At 32.1% G+C, this 23,249-nt stretch overlaps 1 protein-coding gene across 4 annotated transcripts in view; it reads left to right on the forward strand.

Annotated features, from left to right (window-relative positions):
• Positions 1 to 23,249, forward strand: part of XRCC4 (X-ray repair cross complementing 4) — a 216,112-nt gene that overhangs the window by 7,554 nt on the left and 185,309 nt on the right. For 2 of the 4 annotated variants that reach the window (XM_006913196.3, XM_025047650.1), the window contains 2 exons: positions 15,764 to 15,912; positions 21,845 to 22,020. In XM_006913196.3, coding sequence (XP_006913258.1) covers positions 15,774 to 15,912; positions 21,845 to 22,020 — 315 coding nt within the window. In that variant the 5' untranslated portion in view covers positions 15,764 to 15,773. Of the gene's footprint in view, positions 1 to 15,763; positions 15,913 to 18,094; positions 18,221 to 21,844; positions 22,021 to 23,249 lie in introns of those variants that run through there. The other 2 variants (XM_015590450.2, XM_025047651.1) reach the window with 2 other exon arrangements.

The raw sequence follows: 23,249 nt of genomic DNA on the forward strand, positions 1-23,249 counted from the left end.
GTTTTAAGGAGAAAACATTAGACTTCTTAATTAGTGATTTTTAAAACTTGGAAAACATTTTTTACCATGTAACCAAGACTTGAACCTTTCTTTTTAATTGATGTGTTATGATTTTTTTTTTCTAGAACTATTTAGGCCTTTTACAAAATATCCACCATTTGCCTTCTTGAACCACCTGTTACCAGTTACTATGTAGTGAAAAGAAAGTTGCCCAGTGTTTTCAAAATATCATGTGTTTTAGATTTGATGAGAGTATAAGCATATTAAGTTGAAAATGTAAAATTTCCTGTTTGGTGTTGAATATTATGAGTTTAATATATTGTTTCCCAAAGGGTGTTGTACACATTCCACTAACTATACACATTGCTTACTTACCACTGTTTTGCCACTACGATGAGATAATTGAAGTTAATAGAATTAAATGAGTTGCTGAACTCCAAAGAACTAGTGAATGGCAATGAGGATTCATCCTGAAGTGTATGTGAATCCAAAGCTTGACACAAGGTAGCTTAAACAAAAAAAGGAGTTCTTGGCCTCATACCTAAAACATCCATGGTTACATATTGATTCTGATGCTGCTGGAATCAGACCTGAGCTGCTGCCCATCCTCTCAGTTCCATTTTTTGCTGTTGGTTTTGTTTGCAACAGCTCCATGCTCAGTGTCATACCACCAAATCCAATAGAGAAGAATCTATATCCTTTATGATGCAAATAAAAGTCTTGGAATTGAGCTTCACTGATCTGAGTTGTCTTAACTTGAATCTCTGAATCAGTTCACTGGGAATTAGAATGTAATGTTGGCTTAGCTCTGGTCTGTGTTCTGCTCCTGGACATGTAGCCAAAGTCAGCTTGTCCCAGGCCTGTGGACTGAGAATATCAGAGGTGGAGTCACTCGGAGTTTTTGTTGCTTCAAGCCTGGGGAGTCTGTATCGAGTGGCAAAAATCAACAACTCTCTAAATTATTGGTGAATGAACACTTTTAACCTAAATTGCAGTGAGACATGGATCATGACATTGATGATGTTGACCAGTGTTTAGTGATAGCTAACAATGCTGAATTCTTCAGTTGGGAAACTGTTTTTTAACATACTGAGAAGGACAAGTGTAAGCAAGAGTCATTCAAATTAGTACAGATTAAATGAATTCAGCCATTTAAGTTAGAGTCACTTATGTGCCAGGAACTATCATAGTTATTTGATTCATATTGGTTAAATAAAAAATCTATGATGGCATGATTCTAATGAAATGCTATAGGTTGGGAAATTTGGGGATCTAATATTCTGTTTTTTTTTTTTAATGTGAGTATTACATGGAACCATTAAATGGCTCATATTAAATATTTTATTATATTAATTTTTATATATTTTGACCTTAAGAATAAATTATTAATGTATAGCCAATAAATATTGAAATATTTTCAGATATTTTTGATTATCAGCTTTTCAGTTGATCATAAAAAATGTTTTTTATCTTTAGTATCTTTGATTCAGTGTGTACTATAAAATTCACCAGTGCATTATGCACCAGTGTTCCTGGTGCGGTGCTTATCAGATATGAGTGTTTAACAAAGAGCTAAAATTGAGTCCAATAGTTCTTTAGACAGGCTCCTAAGTTTTGAAATATTAAATTATATATTTAAGAATAAATTTCTAATAGGTGACTTTTTCTCTTTTTTAAAAGGTACCCTATAACAAATATAGTCAGATTGATGTTCAAATAACACTTGTTGAAAACTTTTTTTCATACTTTTTATTATGTAAAATTTCAAACATATGTAAAAGTAGAATAATGGATTCCCCTGTACCCTAGCAAAACAAATATAAACTTATGGCCCATCTCATTTCATTTATATCCTACTCAAATTTCATTCTTTTCTAAATTATTATTCTTCTTCTTTTTAAATTGAAGTATAATTGGTATATAACATTATACTTTTCAGGTATACAACATTATAATTTGAAATCTGTATACACTACAAAGTGTGTACCACCAAAAGTCTAGATACCATTCAATACCATGCAGTCAGTCCCTTTCACCCATTTCACCTACCTCCTCCCCACCCAACCCCGTTCCCCTCTGTTAATCACCAATCTGTTCTCTGTACTGGTAAGTTTGTTTTTGTTTTGTTTGTTTTTTAGATTTCACATGAGTGAGATTATGTGTGTGTGTGTTTTTTTATTTCTTTCTCTAATTTAATTTAGCATAGTACCCTCCAAGTCTATCCACGTTGTCATAAATGGGAAAATATCATTCTTTTTTTTATAGCGTAGTAGTATTCCATTCTGTGTGTGTGGGTATGTGTGTGTATCACATCTTCCATTCACCTTCAGTGGACACTTAGGTTGTTTCCATATGTTGGCTATTGTAAATAATGCTGCAGTGAACATAGGGGTGCATATGTGTTTTCAAATTAATGTTTTCGTATTTTTAGGATAAATGCCTAGAAGTAGAATATAGGGATCATATGATAGTTCTATTTGTAAGTTTTTGAGGAATCTCCATACTGTTTTCCACAGTGGCTGCATCAACTTACATTCCTACTAAAAATGTATGAGGGTTCCTTTTTCTCCACATCCTCTCTAACACTTGTTATGTCTTATCTTTTTGATAATAGCCATTGTAACAGGTATAAGGTAATATCATTGTGGTTTTGATTTGTATTTCTCTAATAATTAGTGATGATGAACATCTTTTCGTGTACCTGTTTGCCTATTCGGGATCTTTGTGGTTTCATACAAATTTGTTTGTTCTAGTTTGTCAAAAATGCTATTGGAGTTTTGATAAGGATTTCATTAAATCTATGGATTGCTTTGGATAGTTTGGACATTTTAATAATAATTCTTCCAGTACATGAGCATGGAGTCTCCATTTATTTGTGTTTTCAGTTTCTTTCATTAGTATCTCATAGTTTTCAATGTACAGACCTTTCACTTCCTTGGTTATATTTATTACTAGGTATTTTATTCTTTTTGATGCAATAGTAAATGGAATTGTTTTCTTAATTTCTCTGATTGTTTTTAGTGTATAGACATGCAATAGATTACTGCATATCGATTTTGTATCTTGCAATGTTACTGAATTCATTTCTTAGTTTTATTAATATTTATTAGTTCAAATTTTTAGTATTAGAAATTTATTAGTTTCAACAATTTTGTACATATAGTATTATGTTTGCAAATAAGGACTATTTTACTTCTTTTTGATTTGTATTCTGGTTTTTGTTTGTTTGTTTGTTTGTTTTTTGCCTAATTGCTGTGGCTAGGACTTCAGTACTGTGTTGACTAGAAGTAGTCAGAGTGGGCATCCTTGTCTTGTTCATGATCTTAGAGGAAAAGTTTTAGCTTTTCACTGTTAGCTGTGGGTTTGTCATATATGGTATTATGTTGAGGTATGTTCCCTCTATACCCACTTTGTTGAGAGTTTTTATCATAAATGCATCTATTGAGATGATCATATGATTTTTATCCTTTATTTTGTTAATGTGGTATATCAATTTGATTACAGTTGTTGAACAATCTTTGTGTCCTTGGAATAAATCTCACTTGATCATGGTGTATGATCCTTTCAATGTAGTTTTGAATTTGGCTTGCTAACATTTCGTTTATGATTTTTGCATCTATATTCATCAAGAATATTAGCCTGTAATTTTTTTTACTTTTTTTTTCTTAAAATAATTTTTTGGCCTGTAATTTTCTTTTCTTATGGTGTCCTTGTCTGGTTTTGGTATCGGGGTAATGTTGGTCTCATAAAATAAGTTTGGAAGTGTCCCCTCCTCTTCAGTTTTTTGGAAGAGTTTGATAAGGATTGGTATTAATTTTTATTTGAATGTTAGGTAGGTATTCACTAGTGAAGTTGTCCGTTCCTAGACTTTTGTTTGTTGTGAGGTTTTTGATTACAGATTGAATTTCCTTAGTAGTAAGTAGTCTATTCAGATTTTCCATTTCTTCATGATTCAGTCTTAGAAGAATGTATATTTCTAGTATCTTGCCCATTTCCTCTATGTTTTTCAATTTGCTGGTGTATAATTGTTCATAGTAATTAATCTCTTATGATCCTTTGTATTTCTGTGGTATCAATTGTAACTTCTCTTTCATTTCTGATTTTATTTGAGACCTCTCCTTTTCTTCTGGGTTAGTCTTGCTAAAGATCTGTCAATTTTGTTCATCTTTTCCTCTAAAACTTTTTGTTCATCTTTTCCTCTAAAACTTTTCCTCTAAGATCACGAACAAGACAAGGATGCCCACTCTCACTACTTCTAGTCAACACAGTACTGAATTCCTAGCCACAGAACTAAGAACCGGCTCTTAGTTTCATTGATCTTTTTTTATTGTCTTTCGGTCTCTATTTCATTTATTTCCACTCTGATCTTTATTATTTTCTTCCTTCTTTGGGCTTCCTTTATTCTTCTTTTTCTAGTTCTTGTACATGTAAAGTTAGGTTATTTGAGATTTTTCTTGGTTTTTGAGGTAGGCCTTTATTGCTATGAAAGTCCCTCTTAGAACTGCTTTTGCTGCATCCATAAATTTTGATAGGTCGTATATATCTTTTCATTTGTCTCTAGGTATTTTTTTATTTCTCTTGATTTCTTTGACGACCCATTGGTTGCTTAGTAGCAAGTTGTTTAATTCTTACATTTTTTTTTTTTCCAGTTTTCTTCTCGTAATTGATTTCTGGTTTTATACCATTGTGGTTGGAAAAGATGTTATATAGTTTCAGTCCTCTTGAATTTACTTGTTTTTTGCCCTAATGGCATCTGTCCTGGATAGTGTTCCATGTATACTTGAGAAGAAAGTGTCTTTTGCTTTTGGATGGAATGCTCTATATCTGTCAAGTTCACCTGGACTAATCTGTCATTTAAGGCTGGTGTTTCCTTATTGATTTTCTGTCTGGTTGATCTATCCATTGATGTAAGTGGGATGTTAAAGTCTCCTACTATTATTGTATGCTGTCAATTTCTTCCTTTAGGTTTGTTATATTTACATATTTTGGCGCTCATATGTTTGGTGCATATATATTTATAAATGTTTTATCTTCTTGTTGGATTGACTCCTTTATCATATGTAATAGCTTCCTTTATCTTTTATTACATACAGTCTTTGTTTTAAAGTCTGTTTTTTTTTCCTGATATAAATATAGCTACACCAACTTTCTTTTCATTTTCATGGAATATCTTTCTTCATTCCTTCACATTCATTTTGTGTGTCCTTACTTCTGAAGGAAATCTCTTGTTGGCAGCCTATAGATAGGTCTTTTTTTATCCATTCAGCCACTCGGCGTCTTTTGATTGGAGTATTTAGTTTATTTATATTTAAAGTAATCATTGATGTACTTTTTGCCATTTTGTTAATTGTTTTCTGGCTGTTTTTATAGTTTTTCTTTATTCCTTTCTTCTCTTTCTCTTTTTCCTTGTGGTTTCATGGCTTTCTTTAACATTATGTTTAGATTCTTTTCTCATCTTTTGTGCATTAAGCATAAGTTTTTGATTTGTGATTACCATAGTTTTATATATAATGTTCTGTATATGTGACAGTCTCTTTTAAGTTGATAGCCACTTAAATTTGAATGCATTCCAAAAATTTACATTTTTTCTGTCCCCCTCATGTTTTGTACGTTAAATGTCACATTTTACATCTTTTAATTTTATACATCCCTGACCTAATTATTGTTGTTTAGTTAATTTTACTGTTTTTGTCTTTTAATCTTTATACTTACCTTATAAATGAATGTGATTCATTAACTTTACTATATATACCTTTTCCAGTGAGATTTTTACTTTTGTGTTTTCTTGATACTAATTATTATCATTTCTTTTCAACTTAAATAAGTCTCTTTAACATTTTTTGCAAGGCTCGTTTAGTGGTGATGTATGTACTTCTTTAGCTTTTGCTTATTTGCAGAACTCTTAATATCTTCTTCAGTTCTGAATGCTGACCTTGCCTGGTAGAGAATTCTTTGTTGGAAGTTTTTTCCTTTCAGCACTTGAATATGTTATGCTACTCCTTTTTGGCCTGCAACATTTCTGCTTAAAAGTCTGTTGGTAGCTTTATGGGATTTCCCTTGTATGTAACAAGTTGTTTTTCTCTTGCTGCTTTTAAGATTCTCATTTTATCTTTAACTTTTACCGTTTTAATTATAATGTCTTTATGTGTATTTCTTTAAAAGTCCCTTAAGGAACTTCACTTAATTTTTTTTTTTTTTGCTGTCCTGTCTTGAGCTTAAAAAAAAAATTTTTTTTTCAATCTCTTTTTTGAAGATATCACTGTGTTCATCTATTCTTCTCCTGAATTTGGTGAGCAACTTTATGACCATTACTTCAAACTCTTTATCAGGTAACTTACTCATCTCCATTTCATTAAGGCCTTTTTCTGAGGTTTTGTTTTGTTTCGTTTGGGTCGTATTCCTGTGTCTCCTCACTTTGCCAGATTCTGTTTGTTTCTGTGTGTGACCTACCTCTCATAATGTTGTAGTGGCCTTGTGCAATAAATGTCTTATGGGGCCCAGAAGCACAATCCCTCCTGGATACCAGAGCCGGGTGCTTGAGGCACATCCTGTGTGGGCTATGTGCCTGCCTGTGGTGGCAGGACCAAAGCTGCAGCACAGGTGGGCAGAGCTCTTACTTGGCCCTGCTGCTGCAGAGGGGTAGGTGGGTTTTCTAAATTATTTTCAAGCAAATCTTAGACACTGTATCATTTCATGTACATATTCTAACATATAGCTTTAACAAGTAAGGACACTTTGGAAAATATAATCAAAATTCTATTAACATTTCTAAAAATTTAACAGTAATTCCCCAATATCATCAAATACCTAATCTGTCTAGAAATTTCTAGAATTACTTCATAAATATTAATACTTTGTTGGTTGAGTCAGGAATATAAATTGCAGTTCCTTATGGCTTGAAAGGATGGATAGATTTTCACAGGTACAGACTGGAGGTAGATATTTTAGGAGAAGGAACAGCATAAACAAAAGAGCAATAGCAAGGGTGAATTCAGAACTCTTATTTATTCTGATGACTTAGAATTCATTTCTTCCAGAAAGCTTCCTATGACTCTGTCAGTCTACATGTGTGATCTAGATTCCCTTGTCACCTTTTACTACCTCATTATGGGTCTTACCACAATATTTTGTAACATGTATTTATTTGACTTACTCTCCAAAAGAGTATAAATGTTCTGAAGTCAGGGGATATGTCTATTCTATTCCCAACACCTATTGCAGTTACTGGCATCTGGGAGGATCTAAAACATATATACCTAATTTGCCTTATTTTAAAAATCATTGTTTTATACAGTAACCTTAGAAAGTATCAGATTTGTCAGGTAAAGATTCGCTATCCCAAGGGTTTGAGGGCAAGGGAATTGGTTTCAGATTTAGTAGAGGTTATATACTCATAGTCTTAAAAGCTGGACAGAGTGTGTTTTGTTTGGCACATTGGGGTGTTTTCCAGTGCCAATAATTAACTCTCCAGTTCTCCAATGCCATCTGGGTGTCCAGCAATTCAATTCAATTCTGAAACTCTACCTGGAGTTAATGTCAGTTCCACAAGTTAAAGGGCTCAGTCCCACAAGACTGTTCTCACTTTGGACTCCGGTCAGTAGTCCTCGGTCACCTGTATTTAACAACTTCCTGTAAATCAGGAGTCCCATGACCACCTTCTCAGTTTTGATAACTTGCTAGAATGTCTCACAGAGCTCGGGAAAATACTTTACAGTAAGTCCTCACTTAACATTGTTGATAGGTTCTGTGACTTTAAGTGAAACGCAATGTAGTGAAACCATTTTTATTATAGGCAAATGGATATAAACAAGAATTAAGTTCATATGGCATCTCATCAATGTTATAATGAAATAACATTGAATGAAACGACATTATTTGAGGACCTGCTGTACTTATATCTGCCAGCTTCGTACAAAAGATAGAACTGAGGAATTACCAAATGGAAGAGATTCATAGGGCAGTTATGGAAAGTCAAGGCACAGGGCTTCCATGCCGTCACTGAGCAAACCACTCTCCTATTACATTGATTTTTTTTCACCAACCCAGAAGTGCCCCCGCTTGCCCCCAATTTCTTCGTTCCTGAATTTTTATAGAGTTTGATCTCTAGCTCCTCCTCCTCTTTGGAGGTGGGGTGGGGTGAGGTTGAAAGAGCCAATCCTTTTAATCATTTGGTCTTTCTGATGACCAATCCCATCCTGAGGCTATCTAGTGACCCAACCCTAAGTTACCTCAGTAGCATAAACACTAGGGTGATTGAAAGGGGCTTCTTATGAATAACGGAAGACAGTCCTATCACTTAGAAAATTCTAAAGGTTTTAGGAGCTCTTTTGGGAGACAAAGACCAAATATATTTCTTATTACACCACACACACCAAGTATTTAAAAAAAAATCAGCCAACTTTTAAAAGTCAGGCGACTCCTGCATAAAAATAAGGATTTGTAGGTTTCTTGAATTATTGGACTTCAGACCCCACTAAGGACCAGTAAGTACTCAGCCATGCTAACAATTTGCACTCAGTAGTGATTACCACCTTTATGTGGTCACTTGTAATTTCCTGTTTGCTACAGTCCCTATTCTTAATGTAACGAATGTACAGTAACCACTTCCCCCCACCCCCCCAATACCATGGGTTTAGTTACCTGTGGTCAATTGTGGTCCAAAAATATTAAATGGAAAATTCCAGATATTTTGAGAGACCACATTCACATAACTGTTATAGTGTTGTGTTATAATTGTTCTATTTTATTATTAGATATTGCTAATCTTTTAACTGTGCCTAATTTATACCTTAAACTTTATTATAGGTATGTATGTTTAGGAAAAAACGTAGTATATATAAGGTTTGGTCCTATCCACGGATAAGGAGGAACTAATGTATATGGGCTTACATTTGACCTACATACCCTTTGGAGACATTAGCACTTATACCCTTGCTAAAAAGTACAAGACTTGATTTAAATTTGAGCCGGTACAGAGTTTCAGTTCAGTTTGAGACTGCATCACCCAGGGGGACTCAGAAATGAATCTTTGCCTTTATCTTGGAACTTCCTCCTCGCAGAGTTGTCCAAAATAATTCAGAGATGTTTTTGAAAATGATGTAGACTGAGAAATTGAAGCATGGGAACTATAATTATTCATTCAAATAGGAATGTAATCCTCATGTGCTGTTTATAATTTACTATTATTCAAACCTTGTGAAATTGCTATCCTTTTAGGTTAAAAATTATTAAGTATTGGCAATTGCATATGGTTTCTAAATATTTTTGTATGGCTGAATTAGGTAGTTTCACCAGTTTAGGCTATTTTAAAGGATTTTGTGCTTTATTTTCAGGCTTAACTCTCAGCTATACCCCAGTCTTGTCATTCATCTCCTTATTTGCCATTAGAAAATAGGGAGATAAATGGGTGCAGTTCTAAGTAAATGGTGGGTTTGTGAATGGGAAAAAGTACAAGTCTTGTTCCTTTTCTATACAAGCACTTTTAGTTATATTTCAGTTCAGAGCAGCATATTTTTCAAGTAGAAAAGACTGTATATAAGCTTAACTACTGTGTTTCATAGAAACACCCTCTTCTGAAATTAAAGTGTAAGAGAGGTGTCAAAATTTCGAGGCTTAAATCTCTTTAGTTTGGTTGTCATTCTCATGTGAAACTGTGATTAGAACTGAAGTGTTCTTGTGAAAGTTTAGAAAGTTTCCAAAATGCTAAGTATACTCCATTCATCCGCTAACATTATTTGTAATCAAGAGTGTCCGTTTGCTGAATATAAAGGACGTCAGTGGGTCCAATTTTAAGGACAGTTTGGAAACTTAGGTGTTAGATTTTATATGGGAAATTCATTTAGGCCATTTTATTGTTTTTAAATACTTTTTTGGGTAAGAGAAAAGAAAGAAGAGGAAGTGAAATTTAAATGAATCACCGAAACTAATGATTATTAACGATGTTTGTAAAAGATAAGCAGAGGAAATGAGCAGTAATATGATATTTGGAATGGCAGCAGCTGGCATTCCAGTCATAAGAGGTAATTAAGAATGGACTATGACCATGGCAGAGAAACCTTATTGTTTAGACTCATTTTATATTTCTAATGCTTTATTTCTGAAGCATCAGATTGTTAATTTAATGTCTTCTTGGAACATCAGGTATATGTTACAAGTTTTTGAACAGGATTATGCCCACAGTCTTAACTATTTTTACTCTTACTAAGGGTGACCAACCATCCATAGTTTGCCTGAGGTTGGGAGGTTTCCCAGGGCATGGGACTTTAAGTGTTAAAAATAGGAAAATCTCAGCTGAACCTGGACGGGTGGTTACCTTTCTTTCATTTTCAAAGTTAATATAATGGAAAGAATCCTAACATGACTGGAAAGGTAACTAATAGTCCTGTAAATTCTTTACCCTTAAAATTTAGGAAATTCTAACTTGAAAACATTTTAGGAAAGCATTTGTTTTATAGAAGGTTAGCTCGATGTTTTTGTTTTAATTGACTTGGAAATTTAAAGGTAAATTGATTTTGTGGTCATTTTTCAAAAAAGAACCTTAGATAGATAACACCAACCAGGAACTTGATATACTATTAATAATGAAAATGCTAGGAATAAATTATTAATTAAAAAAGTTTGCAGTTAGGAATTCTGATAAGATACACATGAATAGTCCTTGCTTTTAAAAATTACTGAACAAATAAGTAAATAGTCTTTTTCTTTACAGTTAGTTTTTCTGAATTGTTGTATGATGTTTTCTTATCAAAAGTAAATAGCCCAGTGGATGTGGCTTAACTCTCCTTTTTATCTAGCAATTAGATGTTATAGTCCTATCCTTGAATTTTTGTAATGTGATATAACTTTTAAAAAAATTATCACCACACTTTTGGTTTATGTTTACATTCTCTCTCTTTTTAAAATAAGGTCAAACAAAATAATGTGATCAGGAAGCTAATTACAGACTATTAACAGCACGTGCTACATGCTAATCTTTATTCTGAACTCACTTTAGGTATCAGCCTACTTTTCTCAACAAGGGGGCACTTAAGTTAATTGCTTCATTAGAAACATGCATTTAGCCCTTTCTGATCTGTAAGTACAACTCCTTGGCATAGCTGAGAAGTCTGAACACCTGCAGCCCAAGCAGCTTGAAAAGAAGCCACAACTTACCATAAAGGAAAATGAAAGAAGCTCAAGTTCAAAATGGTGTTATCAATGATACAGTGTTGTCACTAACTTGAGCTGACCTAAGAGAGTTGGCTTCTGCTCTTCTCCTTATCAGCATCCAAAAGGGCATACAAAATTCTTTGTAAACTAATTTAAAAAGTGTCTTGTTTATTCAGAGGCAACTGTGAATGGTATTTGTTCAGAGAGTAGATCACATCAATTGCATACCAGCCAACAACTTATTTCTCTTCTAAGAGAGAAGCCAAGTATCAAAGACACAAAGTACTAAAGATAAGCTTCTCAATTCTCAACTGTTCTGAGCCTCAATAAAGCTACTGATGTAAGAACTGGGGTGGGACCCAACTGTTTCCACCTGCAGGCTTGTCTTAGATCCTTGGCTATGGCTGGGAGAGGTGCTGATACCAGTCTGACCTGTAGTGCCCTTAGAAAACAAAACCGAGGCTTTCTTATGGCCCTAATCAATCAGTCCCTCTGAAGAAGATTCCACCCATTTCCTTCAAGTAGTCATGGGGCAAGAAAACTATGGCTATTTTCATTTACAGGGCTGGTGAAAGCAAAGAGGTTGTTGATTTGTTCTTACTGAATCTTAAAAGACATTCCAAATCATCCTTTTTTCTCTTTCTATGGTTGATTTTTAGATATTTTGTATTTGCTATTTAATAAGAGAATGGCCTTAGTAAGTAAAAGAATTAAGTGCTTTCAAAAGTGCTTCAAATAGGAAATTAAAAGGAAATTAAGATTCAGTTGATAGAAAAAAACATTTCTGAGGTTACTTGAGGCACAAAATATTTATAGAAAATTGAGTTGTCACGTTTGGGCTATTTATATATTAAGTGCTTAAACATGGCTCACATGTAGCATCCATAGTTTAAATCTTCATTTACTAAAATAATAGAATCTTTAAAATAATGTAATTTCATTTTTGTGATGAGTTTCTGGAATTAATCAGAAAATTGGAAAATATTTGAAACATGAATAATTCAAAATTATTGTTAAAACTAATCTGATCCCTAAATATCTTTTTAACGTTATTGAGGTTAATGCTTTTTATATAATTATGAAAGTAAGATGAGTTACTAACAGGCATCTGGAATATTGAATTTTAAGCTAATTTGTCTATAATTTAAAATTTGTGAATATTTAAAAAAATATTAAATATAAATTAATATTTGAGAAAGAGTGGTGAAACCAACTGCTGTTTTAGAGTACTAATTCTAAGTGCTGTGTTTTCCTTTCACAAAGTTACATTAATTGCTAGCAATAACAATGGTTCATCAGGCCCATTTAATAATCTGTGTGTATCTCTGTGTTTGTATATGAATTCTATAGAGGTAAAACATGGCCTTTGTAAGTAGTTTCTATTACCCTCTTTCCCCCCAAAATTGTGGGTTTTGGACCCATTAGAATTATGTATTACCTGACTATGTGTCTTTTTCAATGATTGGCATAAAAAACAGTAACACATTTTCCAGTAATTTTTAAATTTAAGGATTACAGAGCATGTGAGAAGTTTACTGCATGTTAAGTGTATTTACTAATTGATCTAAAATAAATATTCACGAATGGATAAAGCATTTCAGAATTAACATATAGGCAAAGAAGTCCTCAATGTAGGAAAAAATTTTGACTAAATGAAATATTTAAAAATAATTAAAAATTTTTAGTGATTTTAATGCAGTCAACCCTACAAATTTACACATTTTAAAAATGTTAACATGCTTAATAGATGTGACTCCAAGTATGATTATTTTATAACTGTGTTTTACTGGGGAGAATAATAGTTTCCTGAGTAAACTTTAGATAGATATCGAATTGTGGCTAATTTATTCATTTGGAAGTATCTTACAACCCCTTAATTTTAGATATTTTTCTTTTTCATTATGGAAGTTCCTCTGCTTTCTTAAGCTGTAAGGTAGTACAGCTCTAGCATTCTACAACTAAGCATCCTTCCCACCCCCAAAAGATAGAGATCTGTAGTAAGTTAGCATTGTTTTGTGAAGAGTTGACAAAGTGAGTTGTTTTTATTTTCATATTCAATTGTTAATTGAGATTCATGCTGTGTAATTAAAGAGTAATTCTCTCTGGTTTTCTGTCTTTGCAGTCTGCTTTGTTCCTGATTTTGACTTTATAATGCTTTTTCTTTGCATATTTGTAATTTTTAGGGTATTTCTATAGTTTTGTCTGTTAGCTTCTATAGCTTATACATCTCTTAGTGAAGTGTACATGGTCAGAGGCTTCCAGTATTAGAAAAAATATAGTTATTTTGCTTTGCTCTAAACAGTATTTGTCATTTAAGTCTATTAAGTTTGAGGTCAATCTGGGCAAGATCCTAAAGTAAATTACCAGAAGAATGATTTTGGAATTCGTAGAAAAAGAACCTGTAATCATTAGAAATGAGAGTGGATCACTAAGAAAAAGTCTTAGTCTTTATTTCTGTTTTGTGAAAATAGTATTGCTAGGCTGGTAGAATAGATCGCTTCTACAAAGGACTCTCCTAAATCTTTGTAACTTAAATGGAGATATCAGCAGTATACCCACTGATCGTTGTCTATGAGAGGCTTGTTTCTAATGGCAAGCCCCAGAAGTCTATGCTTGAGCTTGTCCTGCTAACATTTTACATAAGTGATTTTAATACTTAGAAGAGAGGTTTATCAAATTTTTAAATGGCAAGGTCAGGGAGAGGTTATAAATGTGTTGAATCACAATAACAGAATCACTATTAATGTAACCTTGACAAACTATATATAAAATATAAAATTGCACCCCTGCAAAAACAAATTGAACCTCATATACATATTTGGTCACATGACTGATGAAGAAGGCAACACAATAGTGAATTTGGGAAAGAATAATCTTTAATAAATAGTACTGGCACAGTTACATATCTATGTGGAAAATAATATATCTTGACCCATACCTGACACAAGGTACAGAAATCAATTCCAGATGAACTGTAAATCTAAATGAGAGAGAAAATTATAAAGCTTTTAGATAAACATAGGAGAACATCTTAGTGACCAAAGAGTTCTTAAGCAGGACACAGAAAGTATAACCATATATAAATATTTTGATAAATTGTAACTTCATTAAAACTAAGAACTTTTCCTCTAAAGATACCATTATAAGAGTGAAAAGGTAACTTACAGAGTGGAAGAAGATATTCACAGTACATATATCCATAAAAGGATTTATATCCAAGATATAAAGAACAAATTAAAAAGAAACTAATCAATAAATATCAATAAGAAAAAGACAAGTGAACGAAAATATTGCCAAGATTGCACAGATACTTCAGGAAACAGTATATTCAAATGCTCAATAAATATATGAAAAGGACTCTATCAGTTCTCATCAGGGAAATATATTTAAAACCATGATGGAATACTACATAACTATCAAAATGGCTAAAATTAAAAAGATGGGAAATGTTTGCGTGCATGTGGAACAAACTTTCATATATCAAGTGTAAATTGGTACAAACCTTTTAGAGAACTTTCAGCTGTATAGTACTAAAACCGAACATATGTTTATCCTCTGATATAGCAATAAAGGTATATACTCAGAGGTATATACCCAACAGAAATGCGTAGATATTTGCTAGATTGTTTATGGCAGCACTGTTTGTGATAGTCAAAACCTGGAATGTACTCAAGTGCCTATTAGTAGTAGAATAGATATATATGTTATATTGTATATGTAATGGAATACATATGTAATGCTGTACAACCATGAGTGTTATTCACAACTCAAAGAAACAGTATGGATGAATTTCTCAAATACAATGTTGAGCAAAAGAAGCCAGACACAAAATAAAACTTGTTGTGTGATTATATCTACATAAAAGCAAAAAAACTTAAACTCTAATCTCTGTTAGAAGTGAGGAGAGTGGTTATTTGGGGATATAGTGACTGGCAGGGAGTTATTGTGAGAATGAGTTTTTGGGTGGTAACTTTCTGCTTCATTGCTTACATGGATTTGCTCAGTGTTAAATTCATCAAATTGTATTTTTGACATGTTTACTTTTCTCTGTACATAATACATCAATACAACATTTTAAAAATGAAAAAAATAGTTTATTGGCTCTAGGCTGTGATAGCTCCACATAATCACTGTTACAGGATGTTTCTGTCTCAGTGGACTGAGTCACTGAGTTTGGGAAATTCTTTCTTAGAGAAGGCATGACTGGATACTGCCTACCCTTGGATTCTGATACTTTCTTTTCTTAATCTTTGTGCTTACTTTCACTCTTTTTAAAATTTTATTTCATACAATTTTTCTCCAGATAGAGAAAGGAGCTCTTGAATCTTGTGGAAAATTACCCTTCATATCATTGGAGATAGTAATTTAATTCAGCTACATGACTTAGGCAGATCATTCACCATTTATGGGCCTCTGCTTTTCTCATTTGTAAAAGTTGTGAATCAGTATTAAGAAAAACTATGATTTACTGAGTTTGGTGGTTGGCTACTATAGTTTTTTTTTTTTTAACTTATTTTCTTGATGCTTTGTATAGCTGAGATACCAATACAGCAAATATTACTATTTGATAGGCACAGTTTCTTGGAGAAATATTAATTTTTTTCTTCCATAATAGGTAACCAGAAATGGAAAGAAAAGTAAGCAGAATTCGTCTTGCTTCTGAACCTGACGTAATTCATTTTCTACAAGTTACTTGGGAGAAAACACTAGGATCTGGTTTTGTTATTACACTGACTGATTGTCAGTCAGCATGGACTGGGACAGGTAATATTAAAAGCAAAATTTCAATAATTGGCTCTTTTTCAGTTTTCAGTGATACTATAAATTAAAGTGTTTCTTTAGTAGATATGGGGTAAAATTAATGTGACTGTTTTTACTTGTTATTGCTATCTAATTTATATACAGATTTGTAATATTTACTGCTATTTTCTATAATTAGTAGAAGTATGGAGAAATATGCATGTGCCCCAGCAAAGTCTGGTTATTATTTGAGCCTTAGTACTTGGTCTTGGAGTTTTTAAATGGTCTCTTTATATAAAACATAAATACTATTTTAGGTGTATCTTTTTTCAAGACCCCAGGGAAATATTGGGAAGCAGGGGAAGGGATAGGCTGGGGTTTGTGTTGGCTTGTTGACTAGGTTAGTGGTACTTTTCTTTCTATTTCATGTACTTATGTTAGAATTATTTTCCCATGAACATGTACCACATTTGTAACAAACAAAACAAAACAGAACTCATAGCCTAAAACTTTGTAATGCAAGGTTCAAACCTATACAGGAGACTTTGGCAATTATTTTATTAAATAAATTTGATTATTTTTATCTTTGGTGATGATCTTTTTTAAAAAGGCTAATAGCCCTGAAATTTATGGAACATGGCAGGTATAAAGTCAAAGATCTAGAATTATGTTTTTCTTATGTAGCAAAGTTTTAATACTGTTCTAAAATATTTTATCAAAAGATTTAAAAAAACTATTTCTACATCTATGCAACAGTCATTTTTATAGTTGTAAATGATGTTTTAGGTAAAATAATTTTGTCATGTTAATTTACATACTATTTATGTCATGTATCAACTTTTGAAGAATTTCTCTAAAATTTGTTACTGTAATTATATCATCTAAATTCTATACATTGTTAAATTTTGTTTCTTGATGTTAAAAATTCTGTTGTACAACACAATCAAACTGAATTTATACTTGCAGTCTTTTTTTTTTTTTTTGTCTTTTATGACAGGGCAAGAAATATTGATATAAGGATTATTGTGAAATAAATTTCAAGGGTAATATTTGTAGTACCTGTTATGGTATCTATTTAAACTATAAATTTCTACGTAAGATAAATCAGTTGTTGGTTGGTTATTGTAGTGCAGGAATGGAGAAAAATTCATCAAGTTCACTCTATGTGTGTCGGCGAAGGTATACCCAGGTGACAACAGCTCTCTCTGTTTTAGGGTGGAGGGGGTACACAGGGCTGAAGACCATGGCAGTAGGTTTATTCCACTCATCTTGGGGAGAAGAGCAGTGCCAACAGCACAGCCCAGGAGCTAGGTCCTACGTGAAATGGTTGCTTGTATGTAAGGAATATTATATTTATAACTTAGATATTTCTAATTGACAAATGGCTTATTCTGTAGAGGACCTTGAAGTGCTTTAAGAGCCTTAATTATCAAAGAAAATGATTCAATTCTAATCCAGGCAATAACCCTTATTCACCAAGGCAAAGAACAGTAGTTATATGTTAAAAATATATATTTTTTAATCGTTAAGCTTTGGGAGAAAAAAAAGAATAATCTTATTAACACTTAAATCTTAATTTAACTAGAAATTTAAGTTAACTTTACATTATGGAACATTTTGTTTATGTGATACAAAATGTGCTGGCAGCTGTTCTTAATACTGTTAGTAAGAATCTATTTGCACTAGACTAGGTCCATTGAGAGCAAGAAGCATCTGATTTGTCAACTGCTCTAAGTATTTCAACCACTACTTAGGACATACATGCTTAGTGGATATTCTTTGAAAGAAAGAATGAAGATACCTCAAGTATATAACACTGGTTAGAAAAAAAGAAAATGAACTGTTCATTTTTGGGTTAGCATTATTTTTAAATGAAAACTCCAGTTTCACATTTTTTGTTGGCATTGATCATAAATGCAGTATGTGCTATCATTTATTTTCTAGCTAATGGAATTTAGTGTGATATCAAACTTCTGTATCCTTTGGTAGGTTGGCTTCCTGTACTGAACAAGCTTTCAAACATGGTCATTTTATTTTCAAAGATATCTAATAAAGTTTTAAATCTCACATAGGTTTTATACTTTCATTATTTATTTCTATTTTCTTTAAATTTCAGGGGCAAAGTATGAAAACAAATAATATGACATTGTTTCCATGTTTAGTTAAGGTTTATTACATAAATATGCTTTGGTTTGATACTTTACAGATAAACAATAACATGATTAAGAACATTGAAACAATTAAATAATTGAAACCTGAAAATGGATTTCCTTCTATACCTCATCCTGTTTTTTTTTGTACAACTTTTTGATTGCTGCAACCTTCAATTTGGGTAATTTTTTTCTCTTTTCATTTGAGTGAAATTAAAAGGATGTGGGGTTGCTTTTAATCTCCCACACACTAAACTCAATGATTTCTTTTCCATTAGCAATGTTTTATCTAATGAATGTTACAGGGTCTAATTATCTTGTGGTCTATCATCACTTCATCATTATAGGGGGTTATATCTTAGTGTTAAGTCACAAAGTGGGTTAATGATCAATGACTGCTATGACTTTTATAAGAATTACAGTTGACAGTAAGAAACTTTTATCACCTATCTCAGGAGTCGTTTAAATTTCATTGGAAAGTAAATTAAATTTTATTAATTTTTCTATTATAATTATATATATTTATATTTGTCCTAAACATTGGTATTTGGTAACTTACATGGAGATTATGTGACAAGGCTCAGTGGAAAAAGGATTTTTAATAAATGAAGTAGTAATGTGAGTCCATGATGTGATACCATCAAGAAAGTTAATGGGACGATAAGGCCATTTGCCTTTTGAGCTCCAACACGAACTTAAGATATGCAGTATATGTAAATATCCAAAGGAAAGAATCTTCTTTTCTTATTTACATTTTCGCCTACCCACAAATAATGTTAAAATGATGCTTACTTGGCTTTTCTCTGTCTGATTAAAATTTCTTATTTTGTGATCATGTTGGCCTGCTCACTATTTATAACATATTATGTGATTCAATTGTATCCTTGCTGAATTTATTATTACCATGGCTTTTACTCCTAGTCACTGAAGTTTCTGGAGCACTGAGCTTACAGCTGTGCTTGTTCCAGTTGCTCTTAGCACAAAATCCAAAACTGGTGACCAAGTTGTTTTTCCAAGATTGAAGTTCTAAACAGAAAGTCAGAAATTCCCATTTGCTGTTTTTGGAAATGTTCAAGTGAAAAAAAAACCCAAACAAAAAACTGATATTTTTTTAAAAAGAACTTTAAAGGGGAAATGTAAATACATAATCTTCTTTCATGTTTTTTCTTCCTCGAGATGAAATATTCCGTAATAATAATCAACATGGCATTCACAGATAGAGTAACATAAGAGGATGTATAAGATGTCAGCACTTGAATCTAGGCATAAGGCTGGCATTTTTTTTCTCTCTTTTTAAATGTTGTACCCCTATTGCCTAGAGTAGTGCCTGGCACATAGTAGATGCTCATTAAGCATTTTAAAATAAATAAATTGAATCAACAAATTCTATTAAATATTTTCAGATAGGTATCTTTTAATTTTAATGACATTTAGATTACTTTTAACTAGATGTTTTATCAGTAACATCTATTTTTATTTTGTGTCATAAGTTTTTCTATAGCTGTATTAAAGATGGCTTCTACAAATTTACTTTCTATTTCTCTGTGAAATAATTGCTCTCATTTTTAACTCTTTAAGATTATCCAAACACAAAATGTGAAATTATTCCTCAGATAGGAAGCATTTGTTTTCTTATTTTTACATTTTTTCCAGATGAGCTAATGGAGTATTTGAAAGGTCAAGATATTTGATAGTGATGATTATCTTACATATGCATCTGCTTCAGAGAGAGAAAAAAAAGTAAAAATATTTTAGAAGCTATAAAATCACATAAGAATATAAGGTATTTTTATTCTTATCTGTTTTCAAAGGCTGTGTTGAGATTCCTTTCAATATCAGACTTATCAAAAATTGGTCATGAAATATAAATGGATACGTTCCAAGACTCTCTTCTTTATTGCCTGTCATGGGGCTTCCAGACACTTGATATCACACAGACTGAAGTTATGAAAAGCTGTGTTACAGTTTTAGGGATTCTTTAATCAAAATTTTATTGTTTTCCATAGTATTTTATACTAATGTGTTTTTTAATATCATGGAGGAAGTGATTTATCCAGTATCCCATATCTCGGCCTCACCTCAAAACGAAATAACCAGACAGAAACATGAATATGAATCCCAGCTTCACCACTTACTGACTCCATGACCCTAGACCATTACTTGATCTCTCTGAGCCTCGATTTTCTCATTTGTTAAATGGAAATAGTATCTATCAGTGTTATGAGGAATGAAATAGGTAAAGATAACCTTTAAATAAAAAAGTATAGAACCAAATGGTTTTCTCTTTGCGATGGCCTGAGTCGACACAGGAAACCACCCAATCACACACATATTATAAACAAATGTAGATTAAATTTTCTAATTTGCAAAGCAAACAGACATATCACAACTTTTGAATGTAAGAAAGAGAAATTCCTATGTGCTATGTATGAAGAGATACCTGAAAACTAAAGTGGTTAATGGGAACTAAAACTTAATTATAGGTTCATGGAGTATCTGAACTACATATATATCTAAATGACAGTGGTGGTAATACCTGAGTGGAGTATGATAATACTGCAGGCTTCTTAAGGAATTGGAACTGATCTCTTAATATGAAGAAAGGAATCTTGTTAATGAGATCATCTTTTCAAACAAGATGATTAGGGGCGCAACATAGAATCAGACCAGTCAGTAAGCGCTATAGGTGAATAAAAGTCCCAACAAAAATCAGAACCCTAAGCCTGGGTCATGTATGGGCAGGAGAATTAAATATGAATTCTTTGCCTCAAGCATAAAAACCAAGTTAAGAAATTAACTTTCAAAATTGATCTAGAACTGGTGAAATCCGTAGGGACTCCAAGAAAGACAAACCAGCAGCCTTCACTTAAGACCACCATTACTGCCCAGAGTTTTTGATGCTCTGACTGGAGACGAGCCATGCTGAAATATTACAAAGCGTGAAAAGCAGAAAAGCAGAATGAGAATGTGCCAAATGGAAATTAATACCATTTGGAATTTGAAATGGAATTAATACCCAGAAACCATGCAAAAAAAAAAAAAAAAATCAAAGAGATTTTAAATATGTTTTAAAGCCTTCAAATATTTAAAAGGAAGGTGCAGCAAAAACAGGATATTATAATAAAGAGAATATCTAAAATCGAAAGTATGATTATTGAATAAATATCTCTTGGATGAGTGAAACATCAGTTTTAAATATACATACCTAGATGAGAGAACTGGAAGCCAGATCTGTAGTATAGTTTGTATACCACAGAGGAGACACTTGGTAAATACTTGTTTTCTTCCCTTTGCTTCTTCATCATTTCCCTTCATCTACGTTTTCTATTGTCAGCACATAATGAGATGAGAAGACTGAAATCCACTTTTATTTTAACTTGACTCTGCCCATGTGAGTGAGAAATAGACTATAGACTATTCAATCTCTTTAATAATGAAGTAAGGAAGAAAGATGTAGTAAAATACTGAGCTTATTAATGATTATAGGAAGTAATTTATGACCTAAGAGCAGGTATATAAGATGGCAGTTTTTGTGGTCATTTACTGTGCATTTGTTTCATCTGAGAACAGACAAAGAAAGAATGCAAGGAGTCTAATACTTTTCAGATAAGGTTTGAGACTAAATGGGTTTCTCAAAAATTGCTAGTTCAGTTAAAAGGTATAATTTGTATGGTGGGGGGTTTGATCTTAATTTTTGTTTAAATTTTTGTTACATAAGTGATAAATGAACAACAAGTAAACAAATATGTTTATATGTTTAGAAATTTATATTTTATTTCAAAACTCTTTATTAATGTTTCCCATAGTTTGTGAATCCATGATTTTACAAGAAGCTGATGACATGGCAATGGAAAAAGAGAAATATGTTGATGAACTGAGAAAAGCATTAGTTACAAGAGCAGGACCAGCTGATGCATACAAGTTTAATTTTTCTAAAGAGTCTTGTCATTTCTCCTTTGAGAAAAACCTGAAAGATGTTTCAGTAAGTAAAACTTTCTAAAATGTGATAAAATGTCAGAGCACTTATTAAGAATTATTTAAGTAACTAGCTTATTTTTCCCAGAATACCTCAGAAATAAAAGTTTGAAAAGTACTTCGTTTCCAAGTTGGAAAAATGCTTCAAAGTTACAGTAAATGCTTTGTATTTATTAATTATGAAAACTAATTACTGGAAAATATATTTAGTTTTTAATGCTTTTTAAATACGTGGGTTAGAGATAATTATATGAATGAGCAGTTCTGAAAAGTGAGGTCAGAAGTTTAAAGCATTGAGATAAAGTCTATTGAAATAAGTGGGGAAATATTGATTTTAAGAAAGAAGATATGTTCACCTTTGGGCACTTAATAATTATGACATTTTCTACTTATTAGAGAAAGTAGATTTTGAAATTATAAAATGATATAAGTAGATGTAGTAGAACTTACAACTAGGAATTAAGGTGTTTTATTTATATTTTTGAACTTAGAAATATTAAAATAGAAAAATAATTCAATCCAAGCTTTCCAAAGCTTGTATGCTTTACAGACGAGAATATCTGTTTCTTGTCCTGCTTAATTTCTGTACCAATTCAGATCAAGATGGATATATTTATCAAAAGTATTATATTTACTGTTTGTATATTTTACCCAAGTTTATAGGATAGAGATTATTTGTTTTTGGCCAGTGCTTTATCAATCAGATATGAGCTCTATAGTAGAAGAAAGGGAGAAACATCTTTATTACATTAATTTAGAGGCAGGTATTGACAATTTGTGATACAACTAAGTTGAGTTTAAAAACTTCTTTAAAAAAACCTCTTTAATTCAGAATGAGTAAATTTCATCAGAGAAACATTTGAAGCAACAGTGGAATACATTATGTAGAGAATAATAATACAGAGAGACTGGCTTCAGTAATTATTTCTATATAGAAAAAATATATTTTTCTAATTAGCTGCCAGTATATGTAAGTTTCAATAAACTGAGTCCTTAAAATGATAATCTGAAATAAGTAAAAAGTTTTGAATTGACAACTGAATTTTTGTTATTTATCACAAAATGTTCTTTCCTGTGGTCCAAGCTACCATTTGATTACTACAGTAATGCTGACCATTTCTTCTAACATTTCGAAGTGATCATTGTCAAATTGAGAGTAATGCCATTCCTATTCAACATTCCCATTCAATTTGCATGTAACAACTAACATTTCATGCAGCCAGTTTCTCATTTTTA

The sequence above is a fragment of the Pteropus alecto genome, unplaced genomic scaffold (assembly GCF_000325575.1).
Source record: "Pteropus alecto unplaced genomic scaffold, ASM32557v1 scaffold20, whole genome shotgun sequence".
In the NCBI taxonomy this organism is placed as follows: Eukaryota; Metazoa; Chordata; class Mammalia; order Chiroptera; family Pteropodidae; genus Pteropus; species Pteropus alecto.